This window comes from Balaenoptera borealis (genome assembly GCF_965194805.1).
Source record: "Balaenoptera borealis genome assembly, chromosome: 3".
Classification (NCBI taxonomy): domain Eukaryota; kingdom Metazoa; phylum Chordata; class Mammalia; order Artiodactyla; family Balaenopteridae; genus Balaenoptera; species Balaenoptera borealis.
The window spans coordinates 111,260,417-111,276,349 of NC_138866.1; the positions used below are offsets into that span (position 1 = coordinate 111,260,417).

Here is a 15,933-nt window from a genome sequence, read left to right on the forward strand (position 1 = left end):
GTGCTCACCTGTCTGGACCAGAGAATTCAATACCATCTACTGCCCCCTGCCAGAACATCCTGAGTAAATCATGCTACTCCTGATTCCTCCTCTCAAATTTTCTACCCCAAAAAGAGCTTTCTATAACTCAGACCCCAGCTGCAGTTACTGTACTAAAGTATACAGTATGTTATGGGCATATAAATCCAAGGCACTACACTGTGATTGTTACTGCATTAAGTATGTACTTCTATAAATATGTTTCCATAGTTACAATACCAAAACTATATTTAGAATTAATAAATAATGAACTTCTTTCCATTTGTAATCATTTAGCCCCCTCACAGAAATTTGGAAAAGGACTGAAAATCAAATATTTAAAGTTTCTACTCCTGAAGCGAGACACAAACTAATCAGAATACCCTTTTAAAAATGTTTAAACCAAATTCATATACACAGCATATATAAACGTATAGCACATTAACACATACTTGAAAAAAAGAAAAGGAGTAGTTTGCCCGTAATCAAAACTTTATTGAAAAACTGACACCAAAATAGGAGAGCGCTGTTGTATACCTTACAAAATTAAACATAATTACATTATCTTGGTAGATTAGCTGGAATTACTGAACTGATAAGGCTTTCTGCGATAGAACACAAATTCAGGAAGGTGTGTGGATCATTAGTGTTGCTTTCTTCTAAACGAACACCCTGCAAAGGAATCACAAGAGCATACTAAACACAAGTCTGTTCTATCTTTGGTACAGAGTTTTAATGACAAAAAATACATTTTACGTAAAAGCTTAAGTTTTAGAAATACTAGAGTAATATTCATATACAGGTTATTTATTTTTTTATACCAGAAATTTGCTAAAAGATATCTTTTATATTTGAATTTACTCTGATGTGACTGTCACTCCCTGTTCTCAAATGTTATAATGGAGTTCAAGAAAATAATTTTGATTAGAGTTCATTTCAGGTCTTTTAGGAAAATTCTGGTACAGATGCACCCTTTTAATCATCTGTCAGCACATGGACACAAAATTCTAAAATCATGGCATGATATAAAGGTTTTGGCAATCTTGCAAGTACATTTTTTAAGAGCAATACTGCATTTAAATATTGTGCTAATTTCACAGTTAGATCTCATGAAGTCACACCAAATAGATCTTGGATTTATTGCCAATGCACTTATAACTCTTCCAATGAGAATAACATGGAATTCACAGCTCCCCAAAATACCACAAGCAAACTTCAAATATCACTATTGAGCTGTAAATCTCTAAGTACTACTATGGAAAATTATATACATATGTATTATTTTTTCTTCACAAAAGTGAAAGAATTAAAATTAGACTATATTAATCATAAGTAGTTGCTCAGAGAAATCAAACCTCTGACATTTTAATTATCTGTTGCTCAGCTAGCAATGATTAAAACTATCTTAAATCATATGTACCAAATACATTTGAAACAAAATATTTACAGGAGAAATTTTTAAATCCTATGTTTTTAGATATCTTATGTATTTATTCTTTTGCTCCATTCTGATTTATGTCTAACATTCCAAGTTAAGCAAACTGACTAAATACAACAGAATCAGGTGCTCTAAACTAAGAAAAATAATAAAGCAATTCTTTGCAAGGTCAAGAGTACAAACTTATCTCAGTGAACAGGGCACTCTTTACTAAAAGAGCAATGAAAGATAAAAATTATTTTGGTAATTATGAATTTAAGATTTCTTTAAAACTGATTTTTAGTAAAGAGAGAGATTTTAAAATCATAAAATCTGATCACTGGGTTAGAAAATGCCAAATGATTTACCTTCTGTGAGTCTGGCCTTTCCTCCTGTCGGCTGGCACAACACGGTTGAACAACCTACACAAAGCACCACTGTCTGAGCATGGCTGAAAACCGTGGTAATCTTGTAGCAGCCTAAAAAAGGGAAGTGTTAAAAGTGAAAAGCAGAAAAAAACACAGTACCTGTTCAACATATTTCTAGTAAAGACTTGTAAAAGATTAGGAACTTCAGTGCTGTGCAGTAGCAAGCCACATATGTAACAAACTTTTCTAGTTCACATTAAAAACAAGTTTTTTTTAAAGGTGAAATTAATAATATAGTCTATTGAACTCAGTATTTCCAAAATATTATCATTTCACCATATAATCAAAGCCTTTTTTTTTCAATGCTACATCTTCAAAATCTGGTGTATATTTCACACTTAAAGATACAGCATGAAAAAAAAAAACAAGATACAGTATGGTGACCATAGTTAATAATACCCTACTGAATATTTGAAAGTTGCTAAGAGAGTATATCTTAAAAGTTCTTATCAGAAGAAAAAAAAATTCTGTAACTATGTATGGTGACAGGTATTAACTAGACTTATTGTGGTGATCATTTACCAATATATACAAATACGGAATCATGAGGTCACACACCTGAAACTAATATAATGGTTTATGTCAATTATACCTCAAGAAAAAAAGAATGAGAAAGAATTTTTCCATTTTGACTAGCCACATTTCAAGTGCTCAGTAGCCACATATGGCTAATGGCCACCATACCGGACCCCGCAGCTTTACACTGAAGAATCAATATACTTTTCATTGCATCGTGAAAAAGAAAACTTATCATCTGAACAGCTTAAAGACTTAAGTTTAGTGTCATGTCCCTTGTGGAGTCCCATCTTCACACACCCCGCCCCCGAAATGTTTCTAAAGTGGTTTATTATGGAAATAACCCTTATGACATTCCAATTCTGTAATCCCACTTTGGGTCCTAATATCAAAACATACACAACACACTATGAGCAACCCTTATAGAAATTCTGTAAGTAATCCTTACAGAAATTTTCCTTAGGAAGGGAGTTAAAGTTTGAAATTTTACCTGGACATTTTACATCCATAAAATAAGAATTTGGACTTTGAACCAGCCGTTTCTTTTTATGTTTTTTCTTCTCCTCTTCCAAGGAAGGATGCAGTAAATCTCTAGCCAACTGAATAAAAAAGCATATTATTACTACTAGAATGACACCACAACTCTGGCCGATTTAACCATATGTGAAATATACATGCAAAAAACAGGAATAACGGTCATATTCAGCAGAGACAACACTTTAGATGTTACTTATTTTAAAGCCTGTTAACTTTCATCAACACTTTTTATAATGCTTGTGTTCTCCAAGTTCCGGTTAAAGGGAACGATCAGGAAACATGTGGTAAGGTTAGCTCCGTTCTTTTTAACTAATAACAGTCGCCAGTGAAAATAAAACTGTGGTGCTAAGTAAGAACGTGATCTGGACCCTGGACCCGCTGAGAGTAGAAGTAGCTGAGGTAGACCCAGCGAATACCAACGCCGAGGTGATTTCTGCCCCCAGGGTTCAACATCTGATAAGAACTCTTAAGTGGCTGACGCGAGACGGTCCTTGATAGAGTTAATTTGTAAGGCAACTGCGAAGACAGTTTTTAAAAAGGAAACAAGTAGGAAATCGCTTCCGAGAGAAGGCACGGGGGGCAAGACCCACGAAGCAAAAGGAGAGCAAGAAGACTTCAACGATCACAGCCTCGCGGGTTCCCACCGAAACCCAGGAGGGCTGAGTAGGGTAGCCGGGGAGCTGTCCCCTCCCAGCCATCGACTCCAGACTGCACCCAGGGCGGCGCCGGGTCCTCCCAGATCCACGCCCAGGCAGGGCCCGACTCGCCGCGCCGCCGGGCAAGTCCCAACAAGTCCGCCACGCGCGAAAGAGCCGCGGGATCCGAGCCGCCGAGCCGTGTTCGGCAGGGAGCCCCGGGGGCCCGCGGAGCCATCGAGCTAGCCCGCCCCTGGGGCCCCTCGGCCGACCGAGAAGGCAGACACAAACGCGAAGCCCGAAAGTAAACAACTCACAGGCATGTCGATCCTTTCGCAAGCCCAGCCCGTGCAGATCTCTAAGGCGACACCCCTAGCGAGCAGCACGCGACCGGGAGCGCGGCGTCAACTTCCGCGATAGAGGAGACTGGGAGGAGCGGAGCGGCGGCCCCGTCGACTCTAGGCGCTCCTCTCGGTGGTGAGGGCTGGCTCCGGCCGGGATCTGCGGGCGGCGGGCGAGGGGAGGTGCTGAGGCGCTCGCCCATTCGAGATCCCAGAGCCCGCGATCCGAACGGGCTCCTGGGCTAAGGCCGCCGGCCTCAGGGCTTCGCCCTGGGCAAGTGGTGCCTGGGGCCAGGCTCAGGCGGTGCACGCCCGAATGGGAAGCCCCCTCGAGCTTCGGGAGCGCCGGCACCGCTGCAGAGCGGACCCGGCTGGGCACGCTGGGTCACTTGTCATAGGTCTCGCCGCCAAGCCTTCCGCCCTCGGCTGCCCTGCGGGCGAGCACACGGGCGGTGCCTCTGTTCTGTTCTTTTATGTATTAAAAACAATATTATTAATTAAAACCGTTAACACGTCCCAGCGAGATTATGAAAGAGGCTCGTTTACTTGCGCATCCTGCTTCCAAGGTACCGGTACCGGTTATTAAGTTCTTTGCGGGATGTAGCTGTGCCTTGGGTTTGCTTGGCCTTGAAAAAAGTTTTTAAGAAGCACCGATTCGCTGCCGTGCTTAGTTCACCGTGTGGCTCCTTCCTGTCCTCCGTGGGTCACACTTTCCAGAGCAGACAGCTGGAGCCTGAAAAAAACAGCGAGTGTCACCGATGGCCAGACTTGAAATATTTTTGATGAAGAGGACCATCCTGTGAGCGCGTGTGGTCAAAAGCTAAGAAACCAGGGAGACGCTTCATCAGAAAATTGTCCTAGATAGACGTTCTCGATCAACTTTTATTTCTCTTCGAAAAGATAGTACATGTGTAATGTACATTTTGGAAAATGCAGAAAAACAGAAGAAAATTTAAATCACCATCCAGAGATAAGCATTGTTCATATTTTTTCCTTTATCATTCCAGACATTTTTTTATTCACTTGCATGTAGGTTTGTTTTGGGTTTTGGTATTACATAATTGGTATCATCTTGTATATATTCTTTTATAGACTTGATCCCCTCCCCCCACAACTTACTGTATAATGAACATTACTCGATGTTACTACATGTTCTCCTACATTATGACTTTTAATGGGCACATAGCATTCATCCTGTGAATATATATCCTTATTTCATCCATACACTAAAATAGACATTAGGGGGACTTCCCTGGTGGTGCAGTGGTTAAGAACCTACCTGCCAATGCGGGGGACACAGGTTCGAGCCCCGGTCCTGGAAGATCCCACCTGCCGTGGAGCAACTAAGCCCGTGTGCCACAATTACTGAGCCTGAGCTCTAGAGCCTGCGAGCCAAAACTACTGAGCCCCCATGCCACAAAAATAATAAATAAATAAAATAAAAATTCTGTCTGGAAAAAAAATAAAGTAAAATAGACATTAGGGCTGGGTTTTAAATACTTAATATTTAAAATATTAATTAATATTAAATACTTTCAGACAGATAACTATATGTAATAATACAATTGTGTACGCAGAATCATGGCCCCCAAAGACTTCTTAATCCCCAGGACCTGTAGTTATATGGCAGGTGGGAATAAGATTGCTAATTAGCTGGCTTTAAACTAGGAAAATTATCCTGGATTATCCTTAAAAGTGGAAGAGAGAGAGATGTGGTGATGAAAGAAGAGCCTGAGAGATGCCATGTTGTTGGCTTTGAAGATGGAAGAAGGGGGTGGTGAGCCAAGGATTGCAGGCAGCCTCTTAGAAGCTGGAAAAGACAAGGAAATGGACTCTCCCCTAGAACCTCCAGAAGGAACACAGCCCTGCCAGGCCTCAATTTTTCTCCCAGTGAGACCCAGGTCAGACTTTGAACTACAGAACTGTAAGATAACAAATTTGTGTTGTTTTATCTATTTTTATCATTTATTTATTTATTTTTTTGGATACAGTTGACATGTCACATTGTATAAATTTAAGGTATACATGTGTTACTCTGATATATTTATGTAATATGGTTGCCATTGTAACAATAATTATCACATTACATTCTTACAATATTCTATGTTCAATAAACTGTACATTAACTCTTTATACACTAATGATGAAAAATCTGAAAGAGAAATTAAGGAAACACTCCCATTTACCACTGCAACAAAAAGAATAAAATACCTAGGAATAAACCTACCTAAGGAGACAAAAGACCTGTATGCAGAAAACTATAAGACACTGATGAAAGAAATTAAAGATGATACAAACAGATGGGGAGATATACCATGTTCTTGGATTGGAAGAATCAACATTGTGAAAATGACTATACTACCCAAAGGAATCTACAGATTCAAGGCAATCCCTATCAAACTACCAATGGCATTTTTCACAGAACTAGAACAAAAATTTGCACAATTTGTATGGAAATACAAAAGACCCCAAATAGCCAAAGCAATCTTGAGAAAGAAAAATGGAGCTGGAGGAATCAGGCTCCCGGACTTCAGACTATATATACTACAAAGCTACAGTAATCAAGACAGTATAGTAGGTATGGTATTGGCACAAAAACAGAAATATAGATCAATGGAACAGGATAGAAAGCCCAGAGATAAACCCACGCACATATGGTCACCTTATTTTTGATAAAGGAGGCAAGAATATACAATGGAGAAAAGACAGCCTCTTCCATAAGTGGTGCTGGGAAAACTGGACAGCTACATGTAAAAGAATGAAATTAGAACACTCCCTAATACCACACACAAAAATAAACTCAAAATGGATTAAAAACCTAAATGTAAGGCCAGGCACTATAAAACTATTAGAGGAAAACATAGGCAGAGCACTCTATGACATAAATCACAGCAAAATCCTTTTTGACCCACCTCCTAGAGAAATGGAAGTAAAAACAAAAATAAACAAATAGGACCTAATGAAACAAAAGCTTTTGCACGACAAAGGAAACCATAAAAAAAACGAAAAGACAACCCTCAGAATAGGAGAAAATATTTGCAAATGAAGCAACTGACAAAGGATTAATCTCCAAAATATACAAGCAGCTCATGCAGCTCAATATCAAGAAAACAAACAACCCAATCCAAAAATGGGCAGAAGACCTAAATAAACATTTCTCCAAAGAAGATACACAGATTGCCAACAAACACATGAAAAGATGCTCAACATCACTAATCATTAGAGAAATGCAAATCAAAACTACAATGAGGTATCACCTCACACCAGTCAGAATGGCCATCATCAAAAAACCTACAAACAATAAATTCTGGAGAGGGTGTGGAGAAAAGGGAACCCTCTGGCACTGTTGGTGGGAATGTAAACTGATACAGCCACTATGGAGAACAGTATGGAGGTTCCTTAAAAAACTAAGACTAGAACTACCGTATGACCCAGCAATCCCACTACTGGGCATATACCCTGAGAAAACCATAATTCAAAAAGAGTCATGAAAAAAAAAAAAAAAAGAGTCATGTACCACAATGTTCATTGCAGCTCTATTTACAATAGCCAGGACATGGAAGCAACCTAAGTGTCCATCAACAGATGAATGGAAAAAAGATGTGGCACATATATACAATGGAATATTACTCAGCCATAAAAAGAAATGAAATTGAGTTATTTGTAGTGAGGTGGATGGACCTAGAGTCTGTCATACACAGTGAAGTAAGTCAGAAAGAGACAAACAAATACTATATGCTAACTCGTATATATTGAATCTAAAAAAAAGTGGTTCTGATGAACCTAGGGGCAGGACAGGAATAAAGACACAGACATAGAGAATGGACTTGAGGACACGGGGAGGGGTAAGGATAAGCTGGGATGAAGTGAGAGAGTGGCATGGACTTATATATACTACCAAATGTAAAATAGGTAGCTAGTGGGAAGCAGCTGCTTCATACGGGGAGATCAGCTCGGTGCTTTGTGACCACCTAGAGGGGTGGGATAGGGAGGGTGGGAGGGAAGCCCAAGAGGGAGGGGATATGAGGATATATGTATACATATAGCTGATTCACTTTGTTATACAGCAGAAACTAACACAACATTGTAAAGCAATTATATTCCAATAAAGATGTTAAAAAAATCTTTATGGCTATTTTAGTACTTGTTACAAGTTTGTACCCTTAAACACCATGAATCTTATCCCCCCACTCCCCATTCCTTGGTAACCACCATTTTACTCTGTTTCTTGGGGTATTTTTTACAAGTTTGATTTTTTTAGATTCCACATATAATATACAGTACTTGTCTTTCTCTGTCTGGCTTATCTCACTTAGCATAAGGTGCTCAAGGTCCATCCATGATGTTGCAAATAAATTTGTGTTGTTTTAAGCCACTAACTTTATATAGTAATTTGTTACAGCAACAATAGAAAATGAATACAGTAATGAAGACCCCTCTACCCACCGCCCAGCTCTGTCAAATCTAACACTCAATACTCCATCCCCCCAATTTTTCACTATTAAAATAACGCTGTAGTAAACATTCTTGTAGATAAGTCTGGGTGTCCATCCTTGATCATTTCCTTAGGATATTCCTAAAAAGGAACTGCTGAGTCAAAAGTTATGCACATTTTAAGATTTATAATATAAACTGCCAAATTACCCCCCAGAAAAGTCAAACCAATTTACAATCCAGATGTAAATGTCTGAGAATGCCCCTTTCTTTGCAACGTTGAGAATACTGGATATTATGTTTTTCCCTATCTCAGTCAATCCAAGAGAAGTAAATGGTATTTTGTCATAATATCATGTATTATGGAATAGTAAATGAAACTTTGCTGTAAGTCTTCCATGAAAATTGAGAGCAGTTGTTTGCAAGTGTCTGGACTTGTCACTGTCTTCCCCTAATTTGAAGGAGAACGTTGTGTTGTCAGCTCTCTTGTGAGCCAGATGCAGACATTTTAGAGACCCATGCACATTCTCTTTCTCAAAAAATTATCTTCCACTATCACTACAAATTACAAAAAAACCCCCAAAAACCTGTAATAACAAACAGGTGTGAAAGACTACGCTCATGGTAAACACTGAAAATGTTTAACTTTTGGAAAAGCTGACTATGCTCTCCTCTCATTTCCCCATAGACTAGCAAAAAAAACTTCACCATCTACTAGAGTTTGGGAACTACTCTCTGGAAAGTCTCCAAACACATGCAGGGATAAGACTGAGTATTAAAGGAAATTCATTTTCCTGTAAGCTCTTTAATCTCTTCTTCCTACCTAAGATTTCAATTCTTTGCACATAACTTATATCCTTTTCCCTTCCATTTTTTATTGTAGTAAAATACATGTAAAATTAACCATCACAAAACATTTTTTATCATATTTCACTGTTGTCTTCATTAATATTTTTCAAATGCTTATTGGCCATTAGCACTTACAAAGTGAGATGATCATCTATTTCTTCTCTATGTATCCTTTTAGATTAAGGATATTAACCACTGATCATAGATACTGCAAATATTTTTCTCAACTTTTTTCCTATTAATATTTTGGCAATTTTTTAATCATAGAGGAATTTATATATATTTCAAATCTATAATTTTTTTCCTTTTTGCTATTGTGTTTAGACAGGCCTTGGCCCCCTTAGGATCAGCTAAATATTTGCCTATGCTTTCTTTTAATTCTTTTGTTGTAGCATTTATTCTTTAACTTTTTAATTAACCTGGAATTTTTTTTTTTTTCTTGCTGTGCAGCTCAGCTTGCAGGATTTCAGTTCCCCAACCAGGGATTGAACCCCTGGTTAGGGATAGAACCCGGGCCATGGAAGTGAAAGCCCAGAATCCTAACCACCAGCCCACCAGGGAACTCCCTAACCTGGAATTTATTTTGGCACTTGATGTGTAGTAGGTCTCAGAACAATTTCTAATCATCAGGCCTAGTTATTGCTTCAGTTACTTAACCAATGCCCAGTACAGTCACATTGTCAAAAGCCTTCAACTTCTGAGACACTGTAATAGTGTGAGAAATAAAATTCAAGGTCAAGAAGACCTGGACTCTATTTATAACTCTGCCTCCTCGTCCAAAGCTCAGTTTCTCCTAACATGTCCCCACGCCCTTGCACTGATGGCAGATAAAGGGACATGCAGGCAGGTGCAGGGACATAGAGTCCCTTTGCCTTGGCAGCCTACACTCAGGGCCTGCACAAGGAGCTCCTGCCTGGCTTCCCAAAGGACTGAGAAGTGCCAGTTGAAATTCTTTGTGCTGGGGGCTTCCCTGGTGGCGCAGTGGTTAAGAATCCGCCCGCCAATGCAGGGGACATGGGTTCGAGCCCTGGTCTGGGAAGCTCCCACATGCCATGGAGCAACTAAGCCCGTGCACCACAGCTATTGAGCCTGCGCTCTACAGCCCTCGAGCCACAACTACTGAGCCCATGTGCCACAACTACTGAAGCCCTCGCACCTGGAACCCGTGCTCAGCAACAAGAGAAGCCACCGCAATGAGAAGCCCACGTCCCTTAACGAAGAGTAGCCCCCGCTCTCTGCAACTAGAGAAAGCCTGTGCACAGCAACGAAGACCCAACACAGCCAAAAATAAATAAATAAATAAATAAATTAAAAAGAAAGAAATTCTGTGTGCTGCCTGAAAACTTTCCAGCTGTTCTATCTGGCCAGGTCTGAGAAGGTGCTGCTGAACCCTCCTTTTCAGCACCCGGCCCCCTTCACCTTAGAAGTGTGCGGCCATTTCCACCCCCTTCCTCCTTTGCCAAACTTCAGATGCTGGGAAAACTCACAGGTGTTCAGGGTAAGCCAGGAACCCACTGATGCTAAACTTCAAGCCGGCCCAAACCAGTTCTAAATAGGTCAGTTACCCACTTTCCCCTGGGTTGGAGTTCCTCAGGCTTGTGCCCTTCTTTTCCCAGAAAGATGGTCAGAGGTTTAGTTTAGTCTTGACTTTAAGAAATTCAGGGTGTGAGGTGGGGCCCTAAAGTTAACTTTTCTTACCCCTGCCTTTCTAAGTATTTTTCTGAGAAGCTCAAAGAAATCCACGTTGTCAGCAAAACTTTAACAAGGCAGCATTCTTTTTCTCTTCCTTCTATTGTCCACCTGTTGGCAGGTTGCAAAGCACGTGTGGCTTATTCTCAACACATTCCTGAAAGCAGCAGCAACTTCTGAAACCGACCTCTTCTCTGCACATCAGTTCTCCAACAGGGTCACAAACATTATCCCCAAAGCTCTGCTGTTCGGGTTGCGATTCATCTGCCGCGCATGAGGATCCTTGACACTTCAGGTAAGCTCCAATCTTAAGGGGTAAGAGTCTCAGATACAAACGCTGGTGTCATTTTCTTTATTTTCCATACCAACTTAATTTCTGACTGAGGCTGAGCCCCCGTTGGACTGGTACTATAGACCAAATGTTTGTGTCCCCCGCAAAATTCATTTGTTGAATCCTAACCCCCAATGTGATGGTATTGGAGGGTGGGGCCTTTGGGAGGTGATTAGGTCATTAGGATGGAGCCCTCATGTTGGAATTGTTGTCAAACCCAAGTTCGTGTGCCTGACACGCAGTGAGGCCAAACAAACTGAAATGTTGGAGTTGGGAGCAAAGAAAGGTTTATTGCAGGGCTGAGCAAGAACAGGCAGCTTGTGCTCAAAAGACCTGAACTCCCCAATGGGTTTCAAGGAAGCATTTTTAAAGACAAGGTGAGGGAGGGGAGTCACAGGGTGTGTGAATCGAAGAATTGTGGTTGATGGTGAGGTAACAGGGTGGGGTCACAGGGATCAACATTATCAATCCTTAGGCTCCAGTAGGTCTGGGGGCTAAGTGCTCATGGTCATCAAGTAGTTAACTTCTTCCATTTGGTGGCGGTTTTAGCATCTGTAAAACAACTCAGGAAATGTGCATCAGATATTGTTATCCAGGTACTTCAGGGAGGAACTAAAAATCCTGTGACTGCCATATAGCTGTTTGACTGTTTAAATTCTTAGCAGTTCTCCTGGCCCAACTGCTATTTTTGTCATTACATGTTCACATCCTTTCAATCATTAATTCTTGAGGCAGGCTTTTGTGACTCAGGGGAGGCCTGGGAGACTACAGCTTTTCTACAAACAAGAGGCAGGGGGAGGACATTGCGGCGGGGGGGGGGCGGTCTGTTCCGGGAAGGCCCCATAGGGTCCTACTCCATTATAGAATTCGTGCCATTAAAAAAGAGGCCCCAGAGAGCTCCCTCACTCCTTCTGTCATGTAAGGACACAGAAATATGCCATCTATAAACCAAGAAGCAGGCTCTCACTAGACACCAAGTCTGTTGATGCCTGGATCTTGGAATTCCCAGCCTCCAGAACTGTAAGAAATAAATGTCTAGTGTTTAAACTACCCAGTCCATAGTATTTTGTTATAGCAGCCCAAACAGACTAAGATAGCTGGCCTGGCGAACACTTCACCTCATTCTTGAGGATTGTGCTGTTTCCTGTATGTGTCCCCCACCAGCTCCGTGCCCATCCTTCACCCTGCTCTGTGCCCGGGAGGCTGACTTTGATGGGCCGTATCAGCTGGCTTCTCTTGCCCTCTGGTTTCTAGACCCCTTTTGAGTGGGTCGTCTGTGATCTGCCAGTATCCCCTGACAGGATATGCTCCCCTTTTAGTCTAGAAGGCTTTGCAGATGGGGTCCATCGGCTTTTCAGTTGTCAGTCTAACCAGGTCACTGCACAGATGTCTACTGTCCCTGTCTGTGGAACCCTTCAGGTTTGACAGGTCATGGCTCCTCCTATTCGTTGCTTTAGATGGATAGGAGAATCTTAAGGGAGACGGCCTAGGCCTTGGCTATGCAGATCTTTGCCAGTTTGTGGACCAGCAGCATTGGGATCACCTAGGAACTTTTTGGAAATGCAGACTCTCAGGCCCCATCCAGACCTACTGAGTCAGAATCTACATTTTAACAAGATCCCCTGTGATCTGTGTGTATATCCCAGTGTGAGAAGCCCTGGCCACCACACAGCCATTCTCTCTGGAGTCTTCCTACCTCCCCCATGGGGCTGTGCGGAAGCCAGACCCAGATTCCTACTACTCCAGGGTAGCAAATCAAGGCTATTTCTCTAGATTGCAGCAGGGAAGTTCCCCACCTCTCCTGTTTCTCCAAGATACTTTGTTCATTCTAGCAAATTTCATTCTCTCTTATCATGTCAAGGAACCCTTTAAGTCAATGATACTCAAACTTGATTGCTCATTAGAATCACCAAAGGAGCACCCTAGGTCAATTAGAGTAGTTGGGTGTGGGACCCAGGTGGCAGTGTTTTAAAAACTCCCCAGGTGATTCCAAGAGGAGCCAAGGTTGAGAGTTCTCTGGAGGGCTTAAAAATTTCAAAAGCAAAGTCCAGGACTTCCCTGGTGGCGTAGTGGTTAAGAATCCGCCTGCCAAATGCAGGGGACACGGGTTCGAGACCTGGTCCGGGAAGATCCCACATGCCACTTAGCAACTGGGCCCGTGAGCCACAATTACTGAGCCTGCGCTCTAAAGCCCACGTGCCACAACCACTGAAGCCCGCCCGCCTAGAGCCTGTGCACCTCAACAAGAGAAGCCACCACAATGAGAAGCCCGTGCACCGCAAAGAAGAATAGCCCCCGCTCGCCGCAACTAGAGAAAGCCCGCGCGCAGCAACGAAGACCCAACGCAGCCAAATACAAATAAATAAAATAAATAAATTTAAAAAAAAAAAAAAAAGCAAAGTCCAGGAAGAACTCCAGGCTACTTTTGCTTAAAGGTAGAAAGAGGGAAAAATACAGAGAGAGAAACATCATTAATTAATAATTCAGAACATCCAGGCTCAGTAGCCACATGAGCTGTCCCAGCACCATCTTGCTGGTCTTGATGATCAGGTCTCTGGTCTTCTCCTCATCTCTCTATTACTTCCTGCAAACCCCCTCATGATCTGCTCAAGTCTCCAGGGAAGAAAGTGAGCTCCTTGGAAGCCAGGTGCTCTCTCAAACGTCATTGTCTTCCCACAGCTCATAGTGAAGATGCTGAGGTCAGCATAAATTTATGCACATATAATCGCTCCCTTTTCTGAACTCCTGCAATGCTTATTGTCTGCGTTAATCATTTCTCAATAACCACCGCTGTCTTGTCTGCTTTTTATTTTTACACTCTCGTACTGCAAATTCACTTTCCCTATGTGTATGTGTCTATGTCTTCTCTTCCCTAAAAGCTCATAGGCTTCTCAAAATCAGGTTTTGGTCTTATCTCCCCATGCCCACTCCAGTGCTTAGTAAGCACAGAACCCTGTCCATTGAGTGACATACTCAGCAGAGCTGACTTGTGGTCACTCTTTGAGGACTGTTTCCCTCCGGGTTTATCTAGAACCCTTTTTTCTTGTCATAACTTTACTAGGTTCTTTTTTTTTTTCCCTTTATGTTCAAGCTCATTTCTTTTTTTATTTTATTTTATTTTATTGAAGTATAGTTGATTTACAATGTTGTGTTAATTTCTACTGTATAGCAAAGCGATTCAGTTATACATATATATCCATCCTTTTTCCTATTTTTTTCCATTATGGCTTATCACAGAATACTGAATATAGTTCCCTGTGTTATACAGTAGGAACTAGGTTCTTCTTAATGCATGCCTTTGGTCTTTCCTCTGCCTTGACTTGGTGTGATGAAAACATCAAAAGACAACCTAATTCCAGCTAAGCCTCCATTAACTTGTTGCTAAAATTGGGAAAGTAATTCTATGTCATTGTAGGGTTAATGAGATATTACAGGGAGCTCTGCCCTTGGAATGTATGTAGAAGCAAAATAAATGAAAATCATTCTGATTTTCCATTAGATAAAAGCTGCTTAAAAGGCTAATAGGTCAAAGGGCTCAAAGTATTAAGAAGAATGGTGCTCTATTTATTCACATTAAAAAACTGATTCAACTATTTATGGAATGTCTGCTATATACAAAGCAGTAGGCAATGTAAACCCTGTTTCCTAGGAGCACAGAAACTTTTTAACTCTAATAGCCACTTAACCACTTGAAGTTGTTTCCCCATCTGTAAAATGAAAATATTTATACCTATTACATAAGGTTATACGAAGATAAAATGAGACAATGCTTGTAAGGTACATAGTATACTGCGAGTGCTCAATAAATGCCGACTGTAATTCCTGGAGCTTGTTGATGATAAAGAAACCAGTTGGCCCTGGGAATCTTGGGCTGATGGTGATTTCCCTCATAACAACGCGTACAATGCAAAGTTTTTACAATAGTTCTGCCTTAAGGAAGATTACGAATATATTCCATCTGCAGAAAATACTTGCTGGAGTCTTAACCTTTGAATCTAAAGCTGAGAGATTGTTCTTTCAAAATCCAATAGGTGGCACAAGGAATACTGGCCAGCAGAGAGCTTTATCTTCCCACTTCCAGAGGGCCTTCATCTTGGACATGTCTTCCTAGTCTGTCACATGGTCACTCCATAAGTAGCTGTGCATAATAGACTCTTCAAATATACAGACCATGGTTATTATGGGGTTTCCTTAAAGAAAAAAGAGATGTAGTCTAGAAAGCAGTTGAGAATGAGTCCAGTTTTTCCCAAATACTTTCCCCTAAATATTCCACTCATCTGAAACTAGTTAATTGCACTAAACTACTTAAATTCGAAATTGCCCTTATATGAAAGTTAAATACCATTGTCTGTAAATGTATTTCTTATAGAGACACATGGTCCAAAAATCTAGTAGAAGGTCTGTCATCATTATTAACAGTGCCAGCTCTGTCATCACTGGGTGGTGTGGATGCTAAAGCAGTGGGCACTGGTCGATGAGCTGGGGGAGTGGGGGAAGATGGTCTGCCGTATTTGCTAATTTCTGTAGATGTTTCCACCATGGCCAGTTTCAAGTGCTAAGATGAACTCCCTTACACAGAGTAGGGAAGAGACGAGCACAATATCCTGATCAGGTAATGCCGAAGTCTTATTTTAGAAATATTTCCATTATCATCAGAAGTGCTACTAAAATACCCATGTTGACGATTTGGGGCTTCCTTTTCTCTGTCCTCTGATCAAAAAGCAGAGAGTGGGAATGA

At 41.1% G+C, this 15,933-nt stretch overlaps 1 protein-coding gene across 3 annotated transcripts; it reads right to left on the reverse strand.

The window, feature by feature from the left end:
• Nucleotides 1-492: 492 nt before the first annotated feature.
• On the reverse strand, nt 493-4,024 carry RPS27L (ribosomal protein S27 like). Of its 3 annotated transcripts, none has more exons than XM_082383535.1 (4): nt 3,869-4,024; nt 2,870-2,978; nt 1,804-1,914; nt 493-690 (listed from the first exon to the last, which is right to left on the reverse strand). In XM_082383535.1, exons 1-4 carry the CDS (start codon nt 3,872-3,874, stop codon nt 662-664), a joined length of 255 nt encoding a protein of 84 aa, XP_082239661.1. In that variant the 5' UTR covers nt 3,875-4,024; the 3' UTR covers nt 493-661. The 3 variants fall into 3 exon arrangements, with proteins under 3 accessions (XP_082239661.1, XP_082239659.1, XP_082239660.1); XM_082383533.1 differs by lacking the exon at nt 3,869-4,024 and adding an exon at nt 3,507-3,809; XM_082383534.1 differs by lacking the exon at nt 3,869-4,024 and adding an exon at nt 3,561-3,798.
• Between the last annotated feature and the right edge of the window lie 11,909 nt (nt 4,025-15,933).

Coding starts and splice junctions, on each gene's coding strand:
- RPS27L (XM_082383533.1), bottom strand. CDS start 3,614: ATGGCTGGGAGGGGACAGCTCCCCGGCTACCCTACTCAGCCCTCCTGG. Junction 2,979..3,506: donor TCTTGCTCTCCTTTTGCTTC/GTGGGTCTTGCC, acceptor TTTTTTATTCAG/TTGGCTAGAGATTTACTGCA. Junction 691..1,803: donor AAAGGCCAGACTCACAGAAG/GTAAATCATTTG, acceptor ATTCCTTTGCAG/GGTGTTCGTTTAGAAGAAAG.